This window comes from Pelmatolapia mariae, unplaced genomic scaffold (assembly GCF_036321145.2).
Source record: "Pelmatolapia mariae isolate MD_Pm_ZW unplaced genomic scaffold, Pm_UMD_F_2 NODE_ptg000244l+_length_82687_cov_1, whole genome shotgun sequence".
Classification (NCBI taxonomy): Eukaryota; Metazoa; Chordata; class Actinopteri; order Cichliformes; family Cichlidae; genus Pelmatolapia; species Pelmatolapia mariae.
In genome coordinates this window covers 59,718-82,687 of record NW_027051934.1, presented here as the reverse complement: position 1 = coordinate 82,687, position 22,970 = coordinate 59,718, and the positions used below count along the sequence as shown (strand labels likewise).

The 22,970-nt window shown below is 36.9% G+C and overlaps 1 protein-coding gene across 2 annotated transcripts; it reads left to right on the top strand.

Annotated features, from left to right (window-relative positions):
• Positions 1–572: 572 nt before the first annotated feature.
• Positions 573–22,926, top strand: LOC134622842 (sodium- and chloride-dependent GABA transporter 2-like). 2 transcript variants are annotated; one of them, XM_063468171.1, is made up of 15 exons: positions 573–711; positions 5,939–6,129; positions 7,862–7,996; positions 8,950–9,090; positions 10,804–10,891; positions 10,989–11,121; positions 12,419–12,553; positions 12,879–12,982; positions 14,290–14,414; positions 14,771–14,883; positions 15,136–15,273; positions 15,369–15,471; positions 15,557–15,657; positions 16,460–16,630; positions 16,714–22,926. In XM_063468171.1, the coding sequence occupies exons 2-15, from the start codon at positions 5,943–5,945 to the stop codon at positions 16,822–16,824; spliced, it is 1,785 nt and encodes a 594-aa protein (XP_063324241.1). In that variant the 5' UTR covers positions 573–711; positions 5,939–5,942; the 3' UTR covers positions 16,825–22,926. The 2 variants fall into 2 exon arrangements, with proteins under 2 accessions (XP_063324241.1, XP_063324240.1); XM_063468170.1 differs by having other exon boundaries at positions 573–731.
• Positions 22,927–22,970: the final 44 nt, after the last annotated feature.

Below are 22,970 nucleotides of genomic sequence, written 5' to 3'. Positions count from 1 at the left end.
ATGAGAAACTGTGACTGTTGTGAAGGGCTGCACCAATAATCTAACACTGATCAGAAGTGAGTTCAGCTTTCTGGTGGGGCCCTTCACAACAGTTAGTTTTTCACGTGGCCTCTTAGGAAATATTTAATTAATGATTAAACCCTGTATGGTTACAATTCCGTTTCTTATGAGTGAAGTTTGACTTTTTTCTGCCGCTCAATCAAAACTAACCTGTCTTTCTTTATACTCCCTGCAATAGGGAAGGTTTAAATCTTGCGATTTGCTTCACCTGTTGTTCATGCTATCGACCTCATGGTGTCGCTGAGGCACCGAGAAACAAACTCTCGCTTTCACGACCAGAGTGCTGGTGCGTTCACTGACGACGACGTATGATCCAAACAGAAGCACCTATGCAGCTTAGCATGGCTAACGTGCAAACCAACCAGCCGCCTCCAGTTGCCTTTACTGAGAGGCCATGTGGTCTAGGGAACAGTCTCCGCCTCGTCATTCAGAAACAACCCGCCCCTCTTTTCTCTGTCCCTGTGGTTCCTTTTGGTTGTCTATCATTGTCACCGCTCACACTGTCACTTCTCCACTCATGGACTCACTTGCGGTCACTTCTGGGAATTGCACTTGTCTTGTTGAGACTGGAAGATCTGGACTATTAGTATTTGACTCAGAAAGCTCCTGATGAGTTAACCCGGAATGGAAACATAAAGAATTACTGCAGACGTGAGCCAGTTTTTTCCTAGGTATTCCTTTACGTTATGTGAAGTTTTTCTTTATGCTTCTTCTTTGTTTTGATTATGAGTGGACTCTTCTGCTGTTGTACTTTATCCTACAGTAAACAAATTAGTGTTTATAGCTGCAGTTAACCCTTAGAGCTTGTTGCTGTATAATGTAGGCCAAAGGTTACCGGTTACGCTGCAGCGAGGTTTGGTTATTTCCCCTTTAGCGGAACACATCAGCTGCTCTGTGATCATGGCTACAAAAAGCTACCAAATACACCCACCACTTTTGCGCAAATATTGGAACGGCTTGCATAATAATAAGCGCTGAAAGGGTTACTTGGACAAAACTGTAAAAGATAATAATTGATTTTTTTTTCTTCTAGATAATGTTTGCAGCAGGTAGTGATATAAATGAGTTTTTCTTTTTTCTAAAATCAAAACTGCTGTTGTCAGTGTACAATGTGTATAGTGACAGTATGTATATATATCCTCGTGTGCAGTTGGTATCTGTCCTGAAGTTCAGATCCTCTGGGAGGTCTGTGAAGTACCCTAGCTGTTCCTAGGACTGCTCTTTTTGTGTGTCTGGAATCTGTTGCAGCCACTCTTCCAGCTGCTAACCCTCCTGTTACCACTGGGACCATTTTGGATGTTACCAAAGTGGTTCCATGTACTTTAGTTGTTTCTTCAGCCCCTGGTACTTACTTATTTTTCTCCTTCTTTCTGATGTTGCTGTCCTCTGGGATTGCTGCATCTATCACATCTGCGGTGTTCTGTTTCTTGTCAACAATCATTCTGCATATGGTTGGTTTGTCAACAGCTGCCTGTCTGTCAGAAACTCAAAGACCCACTGGGTCTGAGCCCTGTTATTTATTTAGAAACTGGGGATTTCTAATCCATATGTGGCACAGATGTTCCTGTAGACTTTCTCAGCCACTTGGTTGTTTTTTCTCACTGTATCCTTGCATCTTAAATTCTGCTACTGTGCACTGGACGGTCTCTGGGGCATCTTTGCACAGTCTGCAGCTTGGATCTTGTTAGTTGTGGCAGACTCCTTTCTGTTCTGTGCTGTCCTTTTAAGGTGGCCTTTTCTAGCCAATATTAAGATTCTTTGTTATCTGCCACTTCTTCTATCTGTGGATGCTACATGCCATGCAGCAGCTTGGTCTTCCATGATACTTCCTTCTCTTCCACTGCTTGAAGCAGCTCATCTTAGAGGGCCTGAGATACATCTTCCTAATGTATTCACAGACTCCTATGTTTCATCCTGGATGGTTCTAACACTAACTAATCATCGCCCTCCCTCTTTACGTTGCTCATAGAGCCTCAGGATGCTGGACTCTAGAGATCTCCATAATTTATGAGTAATTTTTATGTTTTGACATCAGTAGCATCTATCTTCTCCTGAGGCCATTCTTTTAAAATTCCAGCTAGGTATTTCATGACCTTTAGGGTGTATGTATTCATAGCTCAAATCCGTGGTTGACATTCATGGATCTTCACCAAAGTCTCTGTTGGCCTGTGGGATACCCAGGTACTTGTAGCTGTCCTGTATCCCCACTATAATGCCCATTCCTCTTCAGTCAACACTACTCTCCCTTTCTTTGCAACCACTCAGCCATGCTTTTCTAATCCGTGTAGGTGGTGCATATATGCATATATCTCATTCTGTCACATTTGTTAACTCTTGAAACACAGATAAAGTTTACTTGGATGCATGGAAGGACTGATTAGATTTTAATGGTCAAAAGTCAATATAACTATGACCTCACACCTGTCCCATTCTTCTGAATGTGATATCTCGGGAACTCCTGGAGTCAGTTTTATTATGTCTGGCACAAATGTTCACTTGGACTTACTAATGAACTGATTACAATTTGGTGGTGAAAGGTCAAGGTCAGGATAAAGGGATTATGTAACATTTATTTTTAAATGGCCAAATGTCAGCTTCCATTTAGTTTTGTTTCATTGTACTCTCAATGTGAGGTACAAAGTGATATCAGTGCAAGTAAAGAAGACCATCATTAGGCTGGGAAATCAAAATAAATCTGTCAGAGGGAAAATTTTAATTTATGGAACAACCTGGAACATTCTTTCCATTGTTAGGAAAAAACAGCTTCGCAACATGTAGCTAAGTCAGTAACACTGAGGAGATAAATGTATCATTCTCAAGGTCTACAATCAAGTGACGCTTTCAGTGAATGTAAATTCAGAGTTTAAAATAAGGTACTGATAACACTTGAGCAAGAAGACCAGATTAGACTTTGGACATATGAAACGAAGGTTAACGTTAAGAGTACGAAAAAGGCCGGGCCATGTTATCGGTTTAAAAATGATGCAGCTCATGTTCTGGCATGCCTTTCAGTTGATGAAGACAGAACTAAAGACAGGAAGACCCACAAGCAACTGAAAGCAGCTGCAGTAAACACCTTGGCAGAAACACAACATTCAGTGATGTTCATTGGTTCTAATCTTAATCCAAGCACTGGCTCCAAAGGATTTTCATCCAAGTATTAAAAACAGTCCCTATATTTATAATGTTGTTAGTTTTCCCAGTTAATTTTGAGTCTGTTGAAATGGGGGGCTCTGTCTAAAAATAATTGTAATTCCTAAACAGTTCATGGGAAATTCTTTACAAAATTTCTTCAGTTAAATCAGAATAGACTGAATCCAATCTGATTGGATTTAACATCCCCTGTTGTGATGATGGAGGCAAAAAATTGTGGACGTTATTCTGTGAGAACGACTTTGGCAGGTGCTCGATGTAAACTGCAACTTAACTGAGCAATAGCATTCTTAATTTATCCTGGTTTTATTTCATATACATATACATATACATACATACATACACACACACACACACACACACACACACACACACACACATATATATGTATATATATATATATATATATATATATATATACATACATATATATATAATATATATGTATGTATATATATATATATATATATATATATATATATATATATATATACATACATATATATATATATACGTATATGTGTGTATAGTGGATAGTACCTGACTACACTGTAGCCTTTCTATAAACTATAAACTTTCTATTATCTTTGATTTTTTTTTTTTTACAGTAAATAAAGTTCTTTCAAAAACATGCATTTTACTATTCTCAAAGACATAAAGATATGTTTATTTGCACTTTATAGTTGATAAAAGCATTTGTACACATGATGTGGATAAACTGGCCTGGAATCTTCTTAAGCAATAGTGTCAGCCCCCTGAGTAACTTCCACCCAGGTTGTTTTTAAAGTCCAGGTCTATAAAAAAATAATCACAGCACACACGATGACTTCACTTTGGTAACGTTGCTGAACTATGACTCAGCTGAGCTAACAGTCAGAAGGCGGTGCCAACAAAGACCACATAAAGTTAGAACATTAGTTTTCAGCAGTTTGCAGTGACGTCACTAACTGAACAGAGAATTAAGGGAACAAAACTAACTGATAAATTAGTCCCACTGAATGTTTAATCCCATCACTAAGTAAAACTATTATCATAAGACAGGCTAACACTTGTTAGGGAGTTAAAGTTGGCGTGAGTTGTATTATCTTCCTTTTATCTCGGTCTCTTCTCACGCAAAGGAGACAGAAATGTTGCAGAGAAGGCAAAAGAAGACAGAAAGAGGTTATGCAAACCATTAATTTACACCGTGTTATCATTTTATAGTCAATGCTATATAATCTTTTATTTATGTTAATTGAACCAGACCTATGATTGGCTGCGATCTGCCACAACCTATTGGAGTGAGAGAAAAGAGATATAAGGAGCATTAATGCAGTAGCAGCATATGGATTTATATGAAGTAAAAGAAAAGAGTTGGATAGTTCTCAGTCTGTCATGGGAAGTCTGGGCTGGGTTATCTATGGCATAAATAAGACATCGTTCAGGGTCATTCAGTCTGGTCCAAACTAGAAATTTATCGAAAAGGAAAAGTACTGTGCTTTTACTTATCAGAAATTTTGCAACATTATAATATGATAGCTGAGCAGTTTCCCCCCATTGATATATGCCTTAGTTCAGAGCCCAACACCAAAATATGGATCCGTTTAGGATCACATGGCTTCTCTGAGTAAAAAGAAACCAAAATGTTCAGAAAATGTTTCAAGTTGAACTCATCGACTAATCTGGACAACAAAGAACAAACTAAAGGTGTGAAACCAGCCACACAGTCCTCACAATGCTAAAATCTGCACAGCATCGGAAAGGCACACGTGTTCTGTTTCAGCCTTACAGCCTTCTAGTTAAAAAGCCCGTTACTACAATTCTGTAAATTCAGATTACGTCAGAGCTAGGTGTCATTCATATACAATTGTCTAGCTACTGCATGCACACCCATACCCAACAACCAACACTTACACTGCAAGAAGTTCAACTTGATTTCAGGTCATCTAGAATTTTCCATATTGTGACATATCTAAGAGAACTGACTGCAAAATATTCAACATTTTTTATCAGAATATACATGACTGTGAGCACAATGTGGAATAAATGATTTTATTTACATTTCATAATAATTATGGACATATCCATTTATCACACATTTGTTTACTCAAAAATAACAATGTTGGCATTAGCCAGGAAGATTAGGTTTTAGTATCCATAGTGATTAGACAAGCTTTCCTGTACACAAGCTGTAAAGACTATAAAGCTTTTCTTTTGCTATTCTAGTGTTTACCTGCCACATAAAAGCAACACATACTATAATTGCCATACTCCAGCATCTAGTGTTAGTTTTTTTCTCTTGGTTGGCTCATTAAATGATCCATAAAATACTTTAGAAAAGCTGTTTTTTAGCATCTCAGCATTTGAACCTTCTTACTACTGTTGTAGCACACATATTTTCCAGTCTGCCTGCTTCACTCCCACATCAAATCCTAGCCAGCCACACAAAAGCAACATTGATGAAAAGATTTATTCTCATACCAAGCTGCACCGACCCTTTTCTGACCTAATGCAGCAAGACTGCTGGCATTGTGCTGATAATGAACGCTAATGTCCTGTAATTAACTCACATCACTATTCCTGAAGTGATTGGTGATGTTGTTATTGTGTGGCTTACTTGGCACTGATGTGTGCAGATAACCAGATGGTCTCTGGAATATCAAATTTTGCGTCTTCCAAATCATCTGTTTTGGTCAAAAATGTGATCAAATGTACCTAAATGGGCTTTCTTCCCTTCTTGTTAAAGAATAATGGATAAGCCCCATGATCCAGATGTCAACTTCAAGCTGGATAAGGGCACAGCTGAACCTGAACCCAGCACCCATACGAGAGGACAGTGGTCTAGCAAAATTGAGTTCCTCTTGGCTGTTGCTGGACAGATCATAGGGCTGGGAAATGTGTGGCGGTTTCCTTACCTATGCTACAAAAATGGAGGAGGTGAGTATCAAAATAGTGAACAAATGTAGACACTATATTGTGCTGTGGCTGTCTACCTATTTAGCTCCTCTTTTTCAGTTTTACCATCTCCAAATAATGAACTTGGGATCACTGGTTTGCAGAAAGCTGTTTTGAAGTCTTGAGCTTCCTTAAAGACCCCATAAGTTATAAGCTGTCTCTAACAATGGGTGGTAGACTTTATCAGCAAGATGCATTGTACTGACCTGTATATATTTGTACTTAATGGTTAAAAGGGTTAAATTAAACACATTCTCAGAATCTCTTTCAGTACAACTTTCAGTTGAATTCAGCTTTTTTCAATTCAGTTTTATTTATGTAGCAACAAATCACAAAACATTCACCTCAGGGAACTTTATATTGCAAGGTGAAGACCTTACAATGTTAGAGAGAAAACTCCAACTATCAGATGGTCCCCTGTGAGTAAGCATTAGGTGGCAGTGGGAAGGAACTCCATTTTAACAGGGAGAAACCGGCAGAACCAGACTCAGGGAGGGGCATCCATTGGCCTCAGGCGGTTTGGGGTGATGGTAAAGAGAAAAGAAAAACAGGGCTTAAGGAGGCAGAACAAAACACAAACTATAGAAGAGAGAAGATAAACTTGCTCACTGTTCACTGTATCATGGTAGGTCGCCCAGCATCCTGATCCTATAGCAGCATAACTAAGTGATAGTTCAGCAGCCATCCCCATAATTATACATATTTTTTAATGTTAATGTTAATTAGCTAATTACATGAACTTAGCTACAGAGCCCAGAATCACTGTTTATATTAGGCTGTTAATGTTTCCTTTGGGCCTTTTAAAACTCTAATTTGGAGGAACTGCATTTCTGTGTCAGCTTCCCTTTTGTTTATTTTTGTATAACTAAGCCAAATTGTATATTTTAGTTCAAAATATATCAATTTAAAAGAACTCAAAGGAACATAATCGACACAGTTACTTTAATTTGTTTTTCATTTTTAATTCTATCTTAGCTGCATTTGTTTAAAAATCCTGTCAGTTTGACATTTGTGTAGAGTGGCAGGGAAAGATCGTTTTAAAGGAATTTACATCATAGTTAGGAAAAGATAATCAAGTGAATCCATCCAGTTTCTTAACTTTTTTATCCAATTCAGGGTTGTAGGGAGTCTGGAGTCTATCCCAGCTGTCACTGAGAGAGAGGCAGAATGCATCCTGCACATGCTGCCAGATTATCACAGGGCTAACACAAAGAGACAACCATTCATGCTCACATTCACACTAGTCACCAATTAACCTAACAAGCATGTCTTTGGACTGTTGGTGGAAGCCAGATTACCCAGAGGGCAATGTTTTCCCTCTGGCACGCAGGCACAAAAAGAACATGCAAACTCCATACAGCGAGACCAAGCCTGGAGTATTTTTACTATTTCCCAAAAAATTACATTTGGAAGAAAAATATTTCAGAAAGTAGCTAAACACAAATTAAGAACCACATACCCAAAAAAATAAAATAAAATGTCAACACATCTACAAGCTGAAAAAAATAACAAAACACAAAATAAGTTTTAAAAGAAAGGTCTTTTTAAAATGAACTAAAACAATGTCTATCTTATTTAGAGATTAGATGCAAAGTAAGCCAGTGTTGATCTCCCCCGGGATTGACCTGTGTCAATGTGATAACCCTGGATTAATAAAACAGTTGAATCGATCAATACAAACAACTTATGTGGTGCACCTTTGGATTTTGTCCAGGGGTGTTCTTTATCCCGTACATACTCTTCCTCTTCGCCTGCGGCATACCCTTGTTTCTGCTGGAGACGTCTCTTGGCCAGTACACGAAGCAGGGAGGGATTACCTGCTGGAAGAAAATTTGCCCCCTTTTTGAAGGTAAAAATCTCTCTCTTTAAAAAATAAAATAAAATAAAATAAATTGAATGTGTGACAATTTCCACCAAACGTCTGAGCACATGCCTGAAACAGCTACTAGTCTGAAAGCAAATTATGTTTTATCACTTTATTATATTGACTACATGATTTTTACATGTTTGGAAGTTTTCATTTATCAGACTACCAATAAAGAAGAAAACACAAGTTAAGATCATACTGTATGCTAACAAGCTATGACAAGGCCTTTAATTAATTAATGAAGTTGAATCTAATTATAAATAGAAAACCTGTGGAAAATATTAGTATGTTTTTTAAATGCACATTTTAATCACAAACTGCACATTTTACTCACATTTTCCTGCTGTTGTAGCATTTAATGAATTTTCTATGAAATTATGAATTTTTATTATAATTCCTCATTTTCTTACAAAACTATTTTTAGAACATTATATTGTAAACGATCAGATGCTGTATTCCAGGAAACCTGAGTTTTGAGTCTGACACTTATGCAACAGTTGTGTAACAAACTTAATATTTAAAGTTTAACAAAGCTCCTTTTCTGATTATTGGCAAGACAAAACCTTTTTTTAAGAAACTCGCAGATCTGCATTGGGGGTTTCATCTTTCACATTACTTACACTGGTTGAACATTACCTCTTCTTTGACTGCCAGCCAGGGGACTTGTATACTATTAGCTCCTTTCTTACTTGTTGTCTGTGTTTCCTCTCTACAATTGTTCACTGCATTACATTTACTTTGGCACAAAACCTCCTTTATGTAATTTAAATATATGCCATCATTTAAATATGTATTTATTTTTCAAAGTGCGTTGGGTTGTTAACAAGTATTTATATTAACATACTGGACACAGTGCATTTCTTTAATTATTCTATATGTATGTGATTTTGCCTCCTTTTAAGTGTTTAATTTGTTCCTTTTTTGTTGTTTTTCAGGCCTTGGTTATTGCAGTGAAGTGGTTGTTTTATACTCCAGTATTTATTACATTATCATATTAGCCTGGGCATTCCTATATCTCTTCTCCTCTTTCAATTCTGAGCTTCCCTGGGCAAGCTGCAAAAACAGCTGGAACACTGGTAAGTCCCACTATGTGATTAGAAATGCAAAAACAAAGAAGTAGCTAAACATCATGAGAGCAATTATGACTCACTGCATTTTAACAAGCTTTGGGGAACTCATCATGATACTAGCTGGTTTCCATTTTTTACATGTTAGGTTGCTTTTAATGTCATAAAATTGGCTGTTTGAAGGTTTTATTCTATTCTGGCACAATGTTGGCACTGAGGAGGTTTTTTTGTGTCTATAGAGCAAAGGCTGGAAACATTTTATCTTATGAAGGACTAACACTCAGTATTCTTCACTCATGCTGATATTTATTAATAATAGCAGTTGAAAAATTTAAGTGTATTTTAGCACTGACAATTTTTCATTACTTTATACAGTATATGGATAAAAAAAATTGCAGGCCGTACTTCAGTTTTCAGTCCCATTGCCATAGGTGTATAAAATCAAGCACCTAATTATGCAGTCTGTCTTTACAAATAATTTTTGAAAGAATGGCACATTCTAAAGAGCTCACTGAGTGTCATAAGATAACACCAGTGTACCAAGTGCCGCTTCTTCTCATGTAGGTATTCCACAGACAAGTGGAATTATTGCAAAGTGGAAATGTTTAGGAAACAGAGCAGCTCATCCACGTAAAGTTACAGAGCAGGGCCATCGAGTATGGAGGCTTGTTGGGTGTAAAAGTCACCAACACTCTGCTGACTCAGTAACTGCAGAGATCCAAACCTCCTCAAGAAAAAAACGTTTCATTCGGAAGTATCTTTTTAGCATGTACTTGGCCGCTACATGCACTATATGGACAAAAGTATTGGGCTACACCTAGCCATGCCGCAACAACATTTGTGAAAGAATGGGTGGTTCTAAAGAGCTCACTGAATGTGGCATCCTGTGAATGGTACTGTCATGGGATGCCACATATAAATATTCTTAATAAATAAATAAAAATAAGTGTACGCTTACTTAAAATCTAGAGTTATGAGAACCACAGAAAAGCCTTACTTGGTGTGCACCAACAAACTGATAACAATTTTATGGCAACACCAACAAAGTCTTTACTCACCACAGCACACACACTGTACACAATGGAATTGAGCAAATTGGAAACTTTCCAGTTGGCCATAGTCAAGTCAACTACTGATTATTGCCATTAATTTAGTGGGAATGCTTGCAGCACCACTTGGTGCCTGAGTAAAACTCTCAACCTTCTCTTTCAACCCAGTAAAATGAAAGAGGCACCACCTTGTGGCTTTATTCAGCACTTCACGCAACTGAATTTCCCTCTCAAGGGGGCAGAATACTAAAGCCAGCGAATAAAAATCACACACGCACACAAATAAACAACTGTCATCAATCTAATGCAGTCACACAAACTTAGATCACTGTCTTTTTATTATTTATTGTTTCTTTATGTAATTGGTGGAGACACTGAAATAATCCCTCCACCCCCTCCTTCAGCAAACATAAAGTAGAAAACCTTCTGTAGTCACACATGTTTTATTTAATATAGCAAACTACAAATGAAGAACCAATTTGTTATGTGAATAGAAAAGCTTATATAGTAAAAATCAGTAGAACACTAGCATAGCTTATATGTAAGAATAAAAAAGAAAACAAATACCAAAATGTAACTGAAGATTTTTGTTAACACAGACCAAGGCTTTGACAAGATGTGTTATATGATCTTTCTTTGTATGTGTTTTAAATCACTTGTTGACATTTCTCAGAAACCTGTGTGGAATTTGACGGAAAGGCTGATTATTTCAACATGACTGTATATGAAAATGCAACTTCACCAGTGAGAGAGTTTTGGGAGTGAGTAACTTTTTCAAAATCCAAAAACTTTTAAGGCATATTTGGACAAGTGAATTGGCATTTGTGAGTTATGACCATCACTAACTGTCAACTGCAGGCGGAGAGTTTTGAATATAACTGGAAACATCAATGAGTTGGGCAATATTCGATGGGAGTTGGCTTTGTGCCTTTTGTTGTCCTGGATCATCTGTTACTTTTGCGTGTGGAAAGGTGTCAAGTCTACTGGGAAGGTAGGACATGGGCTTAATACTGTTTTCCTTGTGGTACACAGTGTAACAAATAACAGAATCTGCTAGTGCCTAATAACACAGTAATATGGTACACACCAAACATGCCTCTATCTTTATAGTTTAATTACCCATTAGAGACACAATGTGACTGTACACAGTTTAAGGCAAACCATAAATACGAGCCAACATTATTACAGTCCTTTATGATTCAAAGATATCAAGCTAAGCCCAAACTTTTATTCCCACTGCTCTTAAATTAAAGGTGCAACCAGCAGCAGGCCAGGTTAAAATAGATGGAGATGAAATATCTTCCTAAAATATCATGAAGAACATGCTACAAACATGTTTCTTAGTAATCATCTTTGCTTCCCTGCCTTTATCCTTTGTCTCCTTTCCTTCCCATTCTTTGATTGTCACTGTTTATATATTTATTGAGGGTGGACATGAGCTACACATGCATACCAGGGCAGGGCAGATAAGAGATTGTATTTTACGCAACAATGACGGTGTTTATTTTTAATAAATACAAAAGCAGAATACAAAGTTGTGGACCTGTGATAAAAACCTCCTCTTTCAACTTGTTGCACTCTGTGTACCACTAAACCAGGAAGATTTACACAGCTATATGCTGGATGTTATGCTAAAAATAGTTATATAAGGTATGTAATCATTGATACATACTTACTAATTAAATTTGATTACCCCATTTAAAAATAAATGGGAGTGTTGCACTTAGACCTGATTTGATAGTAGTATCTGTGCCAGATAGCAGTGAATTTCATGATATGAAGTTGAACTGCAATCAGTTTTCTGATCTTCTTTTGATCCTCTTCATCTGCAGATGTACTCTGTATTTGTTGATTAACTGTTAGCATGCCAACTAAATAAATGGTGAACATGATGTTACTTGCTGAGGGCTGCAAATCCTGCAAGATTTAGTATTTTGAAAAAGGTAATGGGCAGACAGCATTTAGCTGCAAACAGTGCTGTGCCAGCATAAAAAAGGCAAAAGAAGCTGTCAGAAAGATTTTCTTTAATCTAAAGCTGCAATTTGCTTTCTTAAGAATTTAAATTGTGCATTAGACTTAAGGAGTAGTAAACTGCAGTTTTCCCTGGGTGGCAAGAATAAAGGAAAAATCAGCAGCATGTGTTTAGTTTGAGATACACTGTGTGAAACTAAACCTTCAATGTGAGTTTAAGCAGTGTTCGGTGTATGTTCTGAAGCACAGAGGGAGTGTGATTACATAATATCGGCAGTGAATGTTCATAACATGGCCACATCATCCCTCCTCTGCAGGTAGTTTATTTCACTGCCACATTTCCATATGTGATGCTGGTGGTGTTGCTTGTTCGTGGGCTCACGTTGCCTGGGGCCATAGATGGGATCAAGTTTTACCTGTACCCAGATCCATCCCGTCTCGCTGACCCCCAGGTACAAACATCATTCATGACTTCCCATTGTAAATAAAATGTGGTTTTACTCTTTAACTCCTGCTTAACCATGTTGCATCATCAAAATTCTTACAAACAGTGATGGGTTACTTATGTGTGTGTTAAACTGTGTTACAACTTTCAGTGCATTTGCAAATGATTGCTTTGCTGATGTCACATAGGGTAAAACATTAGCAAATGTTCTGTACAGATGCACTACGTGCAGTCCAACACACACACGCAGACACACATAATAAAAATAAATAAATTTCTCATGTAATTTAATGTAGGGGTGGAAAAATGACCTTTTTTTTTTTCTTTTGCAGGTGTGGATGGATGCTGGCACACAAATATTTTATTCCTATGCTATTTGCATTGGGTGTCTAATTGCTCTTGGCAGCTATAATAAGTACAACAATGACTGCTACAAGTAAGTAAAATGTGTTTTGTTTTTTAATGTAAGAATATCACAAAATATCACAGTTTTAATGAAAGAAGAAGAATGTAACATAAAACATGTAAAATCATTATGACAAAACTGGAAAAAAGCAGGTTTCTTTAATGCTTTTTACTAAGAAAATAACTTTCTTCTTATATTTACCATTATCCAAAAATATCTCCCTTGAGTCATGTGTCATGCCATGGGCGACTGATATGGAAAAAAACAAAAAAAACAAAAAAAAAAAAACAGGTTGTGTGTCACAGTTAGGCAAGAAACATGCAAACCGTGGTTCAGGGGATTGGGAAGCTCATCTTGTAATTGGAAGGTTGCCAGTTTGATCCCCTGCTCTGTCTGTCTTGGTCGTTGTGTCCTTGGGCAAGACACTTCACCTACCGCCTACTGGTGTTGGCCAGAGGGGCCTGTCAAGGCTTGCGGGATGAGCTGTGTGGAATTTAATGAGGACCCAAGATGCAGGCAGCTGAGATGCAGGGGAGTTTTTATTGAGAAGGTGGAGATACAAACAGAAACGGCAGAGGAGCGGAGGAAACTAAACAAAGCCTAAACTGGAAAAAACTAACAAAACAAACCTGAAGCGCTAACTGGAGACCTGGAGGAAACATAGAAACACGCAGGGAGAAACACAGGTTGACGCAGGGAATTAACGCAGACGAACCGGCAACATGCAGGAGAACACACAGGGCTTAAATACACACAGCAGTAATCAAGGGATGGGAGACAGGAGGGGAGCACACCTGGGAGAAATCACAGCTGACGAGACAGGGGAAACGTAAACTGAACACACTCACATGAGACAAGGACCTTCAGAATAAAACAGGAAACTAACAGACACAGAGGACCAGACAAGACACTGAACTTAACAGACTCACGAGCAGACACAGTGACACCATGGGCAGACAGAGGGAACACAGGCAGGCATGAAACAAAATCCTAACACATAGCAAACCTAAACAAAAGACATAACAGAATAAACAAGAACATAGAATAATATAAAGAAACACAAAACACTGAGTCGTCAGACTCAGGACCATGACAGGGCCGATGGCGCGATATGGCAGCCTCGCTTCTGTCAGTCTGCCCCAGGGCAGCTGTGGCTACAACTGTAGCTTGCCTCCACCAGTGTGTGAATGTGAGAGTGAATGAATAGTGGAATTGTAAAGCACTTTGAGGGTCTCGAAAATCGCTATATAAATGCAATCCATTATTATTATTATTATAAACCCTTACTGACTTTAATACAAAATAATTTGATGTAATTTGTTCTCTTTTTATTTTAGGGATTGTGTGTATTTGTGCCTTCTGAACAGTGGGACCAGCTTTGTTGCTGGCTTTGCCATATTCTCTGCACTTGGATTCATGGCATATGAGCAGAACACAGATATATCCAAAGTGGCAGAGTCAGGTGAGTTTATAAAAGAAAGTGTGAAAAGACACAAGGAGCTTTACAATGAACAATTTAGACCTGACAGCATTTATGGATATAATATTATTTACATGTTCGTATGGGAGAATGTTACAAGCTTGTCTTTGTATGTGTAGTGGATGGTGTTTCTCATCTGTTTTTAGAAGAGGATAAATGCCAGCTACACTTTACACCTTACAATCAATATATGCGTGTATACACTCACCGACCTCTGTTAGGTATAACTGGTTAGTAGCAGGTTGGGCTTCCGTTTCCACTGTATTCTCTTATTCTCTCTCATGGGAAATTAATTTCCCACGTGTGGGACTAATAAAGGTTATCTTATCTTATCTTAGGTCCTGGCTTGGCATTCATTGCCTATCCTCGAGCCGTCGCCATGATGCCTTTTCCTCAGATCTGGGCAGTATTTTTTTTCGTTATGATCATCTTGCTGGGGCTGGACAGTGAGGTAGGCTCTGTTTTGGGTTTTTTTTGGGGGGGGGGGGGGGGGTGAAGGGGGAGGGACAGCAGAAAAAAACTGAAATGGAATTATTTTTTAAAAAAGAATTTTAAACTTACTTACGTTCCACTAAATATGATCGTTATCTGGCTCAGGCCTGGTGCAGGTTCTCTGTTCAGATGCAAATTAAAACAGTTTAATCTTGAGCAAAAATTATGCATTTTTAATGGTAAGTATATAACTTAGAGGTTTGTGTTTCAGTTTGTGGGTCTGGAAGCTCTCACAACAGCCATTTCCGACATGAATCCAGCCTTCTTCCATGTCGGCCACCGACGTAAACTCTTGCTGCTTGCTGTCAGTGTTGTCAGTTTCTTCATCGGCCTTGTGATGGTTACAGAGGTGAGAACAAATTTAAAAGTCACATGTTTGTCACAATAACTGCATTTATTTTATATGCTAAAGCTCGAAAGCTAATGAAACTGCTCCACACACAGGGTGGACTATACATCTTCCAGGTGTTTGACTACTATGCCTGCAGTGGAATGACTTTACTTCTCATTGCCATACTGCAGTCTGTAGGTGTTGGATGGGTATATGGTAAGTTCATGAATTACAGAAATATCAAAGTGTCTTCATAATGAAACAAATTTTTCCTCAACTCTGTGTTTCCATCTTTTCACAGGTGCAGACCGATTTTATGACAACTTAGAGGACATGATTGGATACAAGCCTTTACCCCTAATAAAGTACTGTTTGAAATATGTCACTCCAGTAATTTGCACGGTGAGTTGCAGCAAAAGTTAGTAATGCTCTGCAGCCCTTCCCACCCATTCTTGCACAGCACATGTCAGTAATGTCAGACAGACATTATTGATCGAGACAAACTCTCTTATCTAGTAGGTGATCATCAGTTTTGCTGACTTAAATGGTAGCTGTTAGTGCAATATCTTATTAACTCTGACTGACTTCATTACTTAAGTTAGTATTAGTTCTGTGAGCTGGTGAAAAACTCTCCATCTGAAAGTAAAAAATGTCAGTATGTGTTCCAGCATTTATATTCCATCAAAGTAAAATCACATTATTTGGTTATTTTTAGTAATGAACCTAGACAAAAATCCTTCATGGGGAAGTATCATTTTAGCATTTACTAGCCAACAATTTTGGGTGTACAGCTAGCCATGCAGTCTCCCATTATTTGTGAATGAATGAGAAGAGCTTACTGAATTTGAGCATGGTAATGTCATAGGGTCCCACCTTTGCAACACGTCATAAAATTCATGACATTTCTTCCTTCCTAGATATTCCATGACTAAGTGTTACTTTTGGAAAATTGTTAGGTTAAGTACCACAGCAACTGATGGCGTCAGACCACATGAAGTTACAGAGCAAGGTTGCTGACTGCTGAGGTGCATAGTGTGTAAAAGTCTCCAACACTCTGCTGACTCAATAACCATAGAGCTCTGAGCCACCACTGGCGTTAACATAAGCAGAAAAACTGTGGACTAGGAGCCTTATGAGATGGGTTTCCATTCCCCACATAGTATGTAATTTATTCCATATTTAACTCTTCCATTGTAATTTTCAGGGAACATTTATTTTCTCCTTGGTCAAATACACTCCACTGAAGTTCAACAACACACTAGAGTATCCATGGTGGGGTTATGCTCTAGGCTGGTGGTTTACACTCTCCTCTACACTCATGGTTCCCTTCTGGATGCTGTACAATATGAGCATCACTCCTGGTACACTGCGACAGGTGAGCTATTTGTGTATGAATATAAATTTCCAAAAAAACGTTTCCGTTCATCTTTTATTAAAACCAATATTCTTCTTTGTTAGAGGTTCTCCATCTTATGTACTCCAGCCGAAGACCTCCCTCTGACCAAATCAGAGAAAAAGGCTCTTGAACTGCTTGACTTGCCATCATCCTTCGATAACACAGTGTTCTAGAATAAACATGAAAAGTGAAGCAAACTCAGATGCATTTAACAATTAACACAGTTATAAGGAAAATCTAACATTAAATCCAGTGGCTCAACCCTCTGTAGCGCTGCATCATTCCAGTCTGTTCGGAATTTAACCCCTTAAAACACTGATATTTATTTTGTGTCCCCATCTAACTGGCTAGATAAACCAGTGAGATTGATTCAACCAAAAACTACAACCTGAATGAATTCACACAAACAAGAGGTGATTGTAAAAAACTGCGTAAAGACAGTCTGAGCACAAATGTGTAGTTTCCCTGAGTTCGGGATGGCATCTTCATCATCTGATTTACAGTCCAAAACCAGAAGAGGAAACCACAGAAACGTCAGAAATAAGAATATGGAACCAGAGAGGATGTGGAGTTTTGCTTAAAGAAAACGGTTTAGGCCATGATTTCATTTTCTATATTATTGCTTCTGACGATTGTCTTGTTCATGTTTGTTCTGATAACCCATCTCCACAGCAAGGACTAGTTCTGAAATTTCCCTCGTGGCCATTTGCACTGAGCATATTATTTGACATATTAAATTGCTTTAAATTTTAAATTACATTTTAAAGTTCATTGGTAAGAAGCATATTTTTTTCAGGCTTACCCTCATCTGAGTATATTGAACTATCTGCTTTTTCTGTGTCTGATTACAAAGCTCTTTTTTAAACCCCAGCTATTCGTACATCTTTATGATACTAGCACTGTTGTTAATCATAATTTATATCAGAGCTATTAGTGGAATACTTAACATGATATTCATGTGATGAATCGCTGGGAAATTTGTCATGTGGTGAAAAATTTTATGTACCTTTAGCATACGGTACACTGTTTCTGATGCCATAGTTAGAGAAGGGAGAGAAGTTGATGCCTGATTAGTTCTGTCACATTAAAATGTTGCATTTACAATCATGAAAAAAAAATAATGGTGTATTTATTATGAAAATCCTTCTTCTTTTAAATAAAAGGCAGCACAGGGTATTTACACCTACACAAACGTGCCTCATGTTTAAATCAAAGTCTTTTTGGGACTATTGCCTGTTATGGTTTCAAGCAACACCATTTTGCAAACACTCATCCTTTTGTAATGAGCACTTATTAAGAAGAGACAGTGAAATGAAAGGTTTTTGTATACCAAGTGTTTTTGTCTCTTACATTGTATTATTACATTTTGTGGTCAAGGCCTCAGGCTGTAGAACTCTTTGGAGTAAAATAATACTGACAGTTACTTGGCAAACCCTTACAGATCTAACACCTTAGTTACTTTAAGGCCAGTATGAATTATACAGATGGTATAAATTGTAACTAAAAAACAATGACAGAAGGGAGTTTGTCAGGCAATAAGCATCCAATCAATTGAAACCCTGAACACTGTGTTTATCTGAGCCATCTGGCTGTCCCAATACAGAAGTGTTTGTGACCTCTACAAAGTACTGATACTGTAAATATTGTATATGGGTTTTTCATGTAGGCAGTAAATGCAGCATTACGATAACTGCGTTGTGTATTATAAACCTGTTAGAACCAAGGAAAACTCGATATGGTAATAATAATATTGATATAAAAGGCGTTTTTCTGCTGTATTCTCAACTTTCTTTCTTTTCAGAAACCTTCCTTATCAAGTGTCCAAGTTAATATTTTTAATATTTTGTATCATATGTCATTGACAGTTGTGGCAACATTTTTATGTATAACATGTGGAGTGTGATCTAAAAGTTCTGGGAACTGGCCTTTAAAAATCAAAGCAGTGGCGACCCTGAATGGTGATCCTAAGGATTGGTCAGAGGCCAGCTTGAAATCTTTTATGTTGTTGTTTTTTTCTTTGTTGTTGTTTTTATTGTTTTTTCTTTCTTTAAAAAGAAGGTTCTCTGAACTTTTGAATCACACCTCTGCACTGTACAAATTTTGTAATAACACATTTTTTCATGTGAGAAATCATATTCACATTTACACTGTAATTTTTTTTATAATCCACTGTTGCCACTAGATACAACAGGAACAAAAAGGTTTGCTTTTTTTTTTTTTTTTTTTTGAAGTGTTGGTATGATGAACTGAATCATAGCTTTGGTTTGTAAATGTTAATTGAATGATTTTATTAAACAATGTGCCATTCTTTAAATCTGATCTATAATGAGATAATCATATGTTAATATGATAAATATTATTTATGTATTTCCTCATGTCTTCCTATTACTATTTGGTTAAACTGACATGAGAATCATTCCTTAGGATTTACTGCAGCAATGATCAATGAGGTGACTGTGGTAAAATTATCATCTACAGACAGACTTAATAAAATGTATAAAATCTTAATAGATTCACAACTGTTTTGCTTTTTGATTGACACTACACAGATCCAGAGGAGAGTCTGAAAAAGTAAAAATGGCAGTTTTTCTGTGTCCTTGAATGACATGAGAACATTTTAATTTTCTGCTAATGCTTTTAAGAAAACAAGGTTACCTTTAATTCTTCACCTGAATTGTTCAGTCTTGCAGATATGTAATGATAGATTTATTTTATACATCTCTTTTCTTTTCTCTTTAAACATTCCTTTTTTCATTTTGAACATGTAAAGGACATCCACTTTTTCATCCACGCTGTCTAAAATCTGACGTCATACTTGACCTTGGAACCAGGAACAGTGTCATTACATCATCCATTTAATAGCTTTCTAATATCACTGTATCACATGAACCCTCCTTCATTGTTTTTTAACCCAAGATGCATGAATTAACCTAAGAAAAACCTTTAAAAACAAAAACTGTTTACTAAATAGACCTTTTTTATAAGAGGAGAAAAATGCAATGAGTTATCAAATCTAACACCCAGTTTAATCAAGTTCATTTTTTATGTCCTGCAGATTGACCTTTTTTTCAGCTGATGCCATGGAGACAGTAAAACACTACTGCAAACATCTTTGTGTTCATCTTATCCTTTTAATGTTCATGCATGCACCAGTAAAGCTGTGGTCATGGTAATTCTGAATTTCTTTCCTTTAAGTGGTGCCTAATTTTAAATGCAATGTTTCACACAGCTCGATAAATGTCACTACAGTCTGTGTACTAACTAAAGGTAGAGTTTATGTAGTTTCCAGAGAGGCAAAACAAAGCTTAAATTGTGATAAGTTCACTCAAAGGCGATAGAAAAAGATGTAAGTCGAGATGTCGAGAAATTATTTTAAAAGGCAAGGATGAAGCATTCGTAAAACTGGAAATTTAAAGATTGCGTGTAATGTACTTTATGTTTTTTACCTGAACAGTTGATGTGTTTCTAAAGTAGGTTGTTTCCCAATGACATAATGTCTGAGAGCAAGGTAAATTGTGGTACTTTTATGTTTTTCAAAGGTTATGTGGGACAGTGAACATGGGGTACTTTGTAGTATTGTGGTACAGTTCCAGGTGATGGATGCTGGAGTAAGGCCAGACTGTGATTTCCATGGTCACTACCAGGTTAAGACTTGGATAACAGCAGAGATATAAGAGAGAGACACAGCACTGAATAATTATTAATTATAAATTATGGGATAATTTTGAATCAGTAAGGATAGTGTTAGAAATGTATCACTATATTTGTATTAGAATTGGCTAGATATTTTGTATACACAGTTTTTATGATACAGTACTACTGGAATGAAATTTCCTTTAGACAACTGCCCCAGAAAGTACCTGTATACAGTAGATTATAGCACAGCTGCTGAGCTACAGGACTTGCTTCTACAGTAGAAGAGCTTTAGGTGGAGTCATCAGTTTGAATTTACCACTCTTTAGTAACGCTAAAGCCAAATTTACCCTTTATACTGCTCTTATCAGTACCACCTAGGGGTTGGTCAGGAGTTCTAATGGCTCACATATTATCTGCCTATATACTGTAGTCTGCAGTTGGCTGAAAGAGTGGTAACCTTCAGAACTAACACAGGTTAGCTGGCCACAGCCACAAAGAAAAACAAATCTACGGGAGCTTCTATCACAAAGGATTACTGTCCCACTTTAGTGCCTGGACACCATTATTGAATATATTCAATATAAAACAGCTTTTTCCTTTTTTTTTATCTGTACAGAGCTCAGACTGTGTGAAAACTGGACCCGAATTACCCGAACAGGTAGATGATGAAACGTGTTAAAAGCCAGGTGTGTAATTAAAGTTGCTAAGACTTTTTTTCAAGCCATATAATAAACTGGTGACCCTCATTCAGAGGGCCCACCTGTGACACACAATGATATAAGCTTAAGAAAATGGTTGGCTAGATGGATCTTTTTCAAAGACTTATTCTAAATTTCAAATATAAAAATACATACATTATGTTGAATCTATGGCATGAAGAATTAAGGCTGTTCTGGAGGCAAAAGTGGGTGTAACCCCATACTTGGAGGTGTACCTAATGGGCTGGCCGGTAAGTGTAAGTGCAAGTGTAGAAAACTTAGCATCTGATTAATAGTGTCTCAACAAAAAATGTTTCCCTATTTATCAATGTGCTCTTTAAAAATATAATTGGATCATAAAATAGTGGCCTAGAAGATGATCTGTCTATTTGAATACAACAGTTTAATTAATTTATTTATTTATTTGTTTGGTTTTAGAGTGTATATATATATATATATATATATATGTATATATATATATATATGAAGAACACATGAACAAAGGTACCATATGTATTTTGCGGGGGGTTTGTGTGAAAATATATCATATGTCTACATGGCAACGATCATCCAAATATATATGAACATATTTTATGTCATATCTCTAATCTCACATTAGCCATGCCACTGTTTTTCCACTTGTAGGCCAAAAATTCTCCAGCACTTCCAAGTTCTACAGAGCTTTCAGATGTAGCTGAAAGTGTGGTGAAATAGTACGTACATTACGATGTACAATTTATAAAAGCTAGAAAAAAGTACTACTAATCAACACTGCACAAACTGTTTAAATGTTTAGAGCCAGCAGTAGTTGAAAACATTTAGCAACAATCTGCTTACAAACCACACAACAATAATATAGACTAGCACACACACGCACACACACACAAGTAATTGTTTTACACAACATATTTAAGACAGCTAAGGTTTTCATTCTGAACCAGCCAATGTTTATAAAACATTTCAATATTATTGTCCAGACTCTGTCCAGATATTTTATGAAAAGAAAACAGTGTTGGTTTTACAGTTTCCAAAGTGGACAGTTGTCTGATACACATTCACACTCTCGAGATAAAGAAAAACCTGTTTCCAGACTGCACCGACATAGTTGATCACATTATAAAACATACGTTTTTATGAGGTGAAAAAGACTGCAAAATTAATGCTTTATGTATTTACCTTCTAAATTATGATTTTATGTACTCTAAAAGTTATGCCTTTAGCCTGATAAGACTAAACAGGTCAGGAAATATGATGAATGCACCAGAAGAAGAAAGACTGACTCCTTATACACTAAATTCAACTCAAGCTCAGTAGGAGAAATATTCAATTTTATATAGAGTATGATTATTTTGCCTTTAATGTTTTTACAGCTGCCATCAGTTTAACAGACTTAAATTGTGAAGTTCTCCCTGTCATCTTTTTTTTTACTTGATCAATTACAATACCAAACTGGCTTTTTACAAAATAAAGTGTCGTTATTGACTCATGTCTTTAACCGTTAGGATATAAAAGAGTACCTCACAACAGGAATAAATTATTTTAGTGCATGACCACTTTCAGATGCATCTTAGAAAAATAAATAATTCTTGCTCAAAACACAAAAGCTAAATTTGAATTTTATATGTAAAAATAGGCACTCCATGCCAAAGTCTTGCAGGTGTTGATAAAGACCAGAACTAATTTGGCTTCACAGGAAGCAGAAGTTACACGCAATAACCAAATACAGTAAATTTTACATTTCAGAAAAGCAACTAGGATTTTCTTCAGCTTATTTTATTTATGACAGTATTAAGTTTTGGCCAAAGCAAAAATACTGAATTTATTGTTTTTGTTTGTTTGTTTGTTTTTTACTCACCATACTAACAGGACTTGTTACACCAAAAGTACATATTGCACATATAAAATTAGCAAAGTTCAAGTCTGAATCAAAAACACCTTGTGATGCATGCAGCTGCTCCAAACAGGCTTAAAAACAAATACAGATC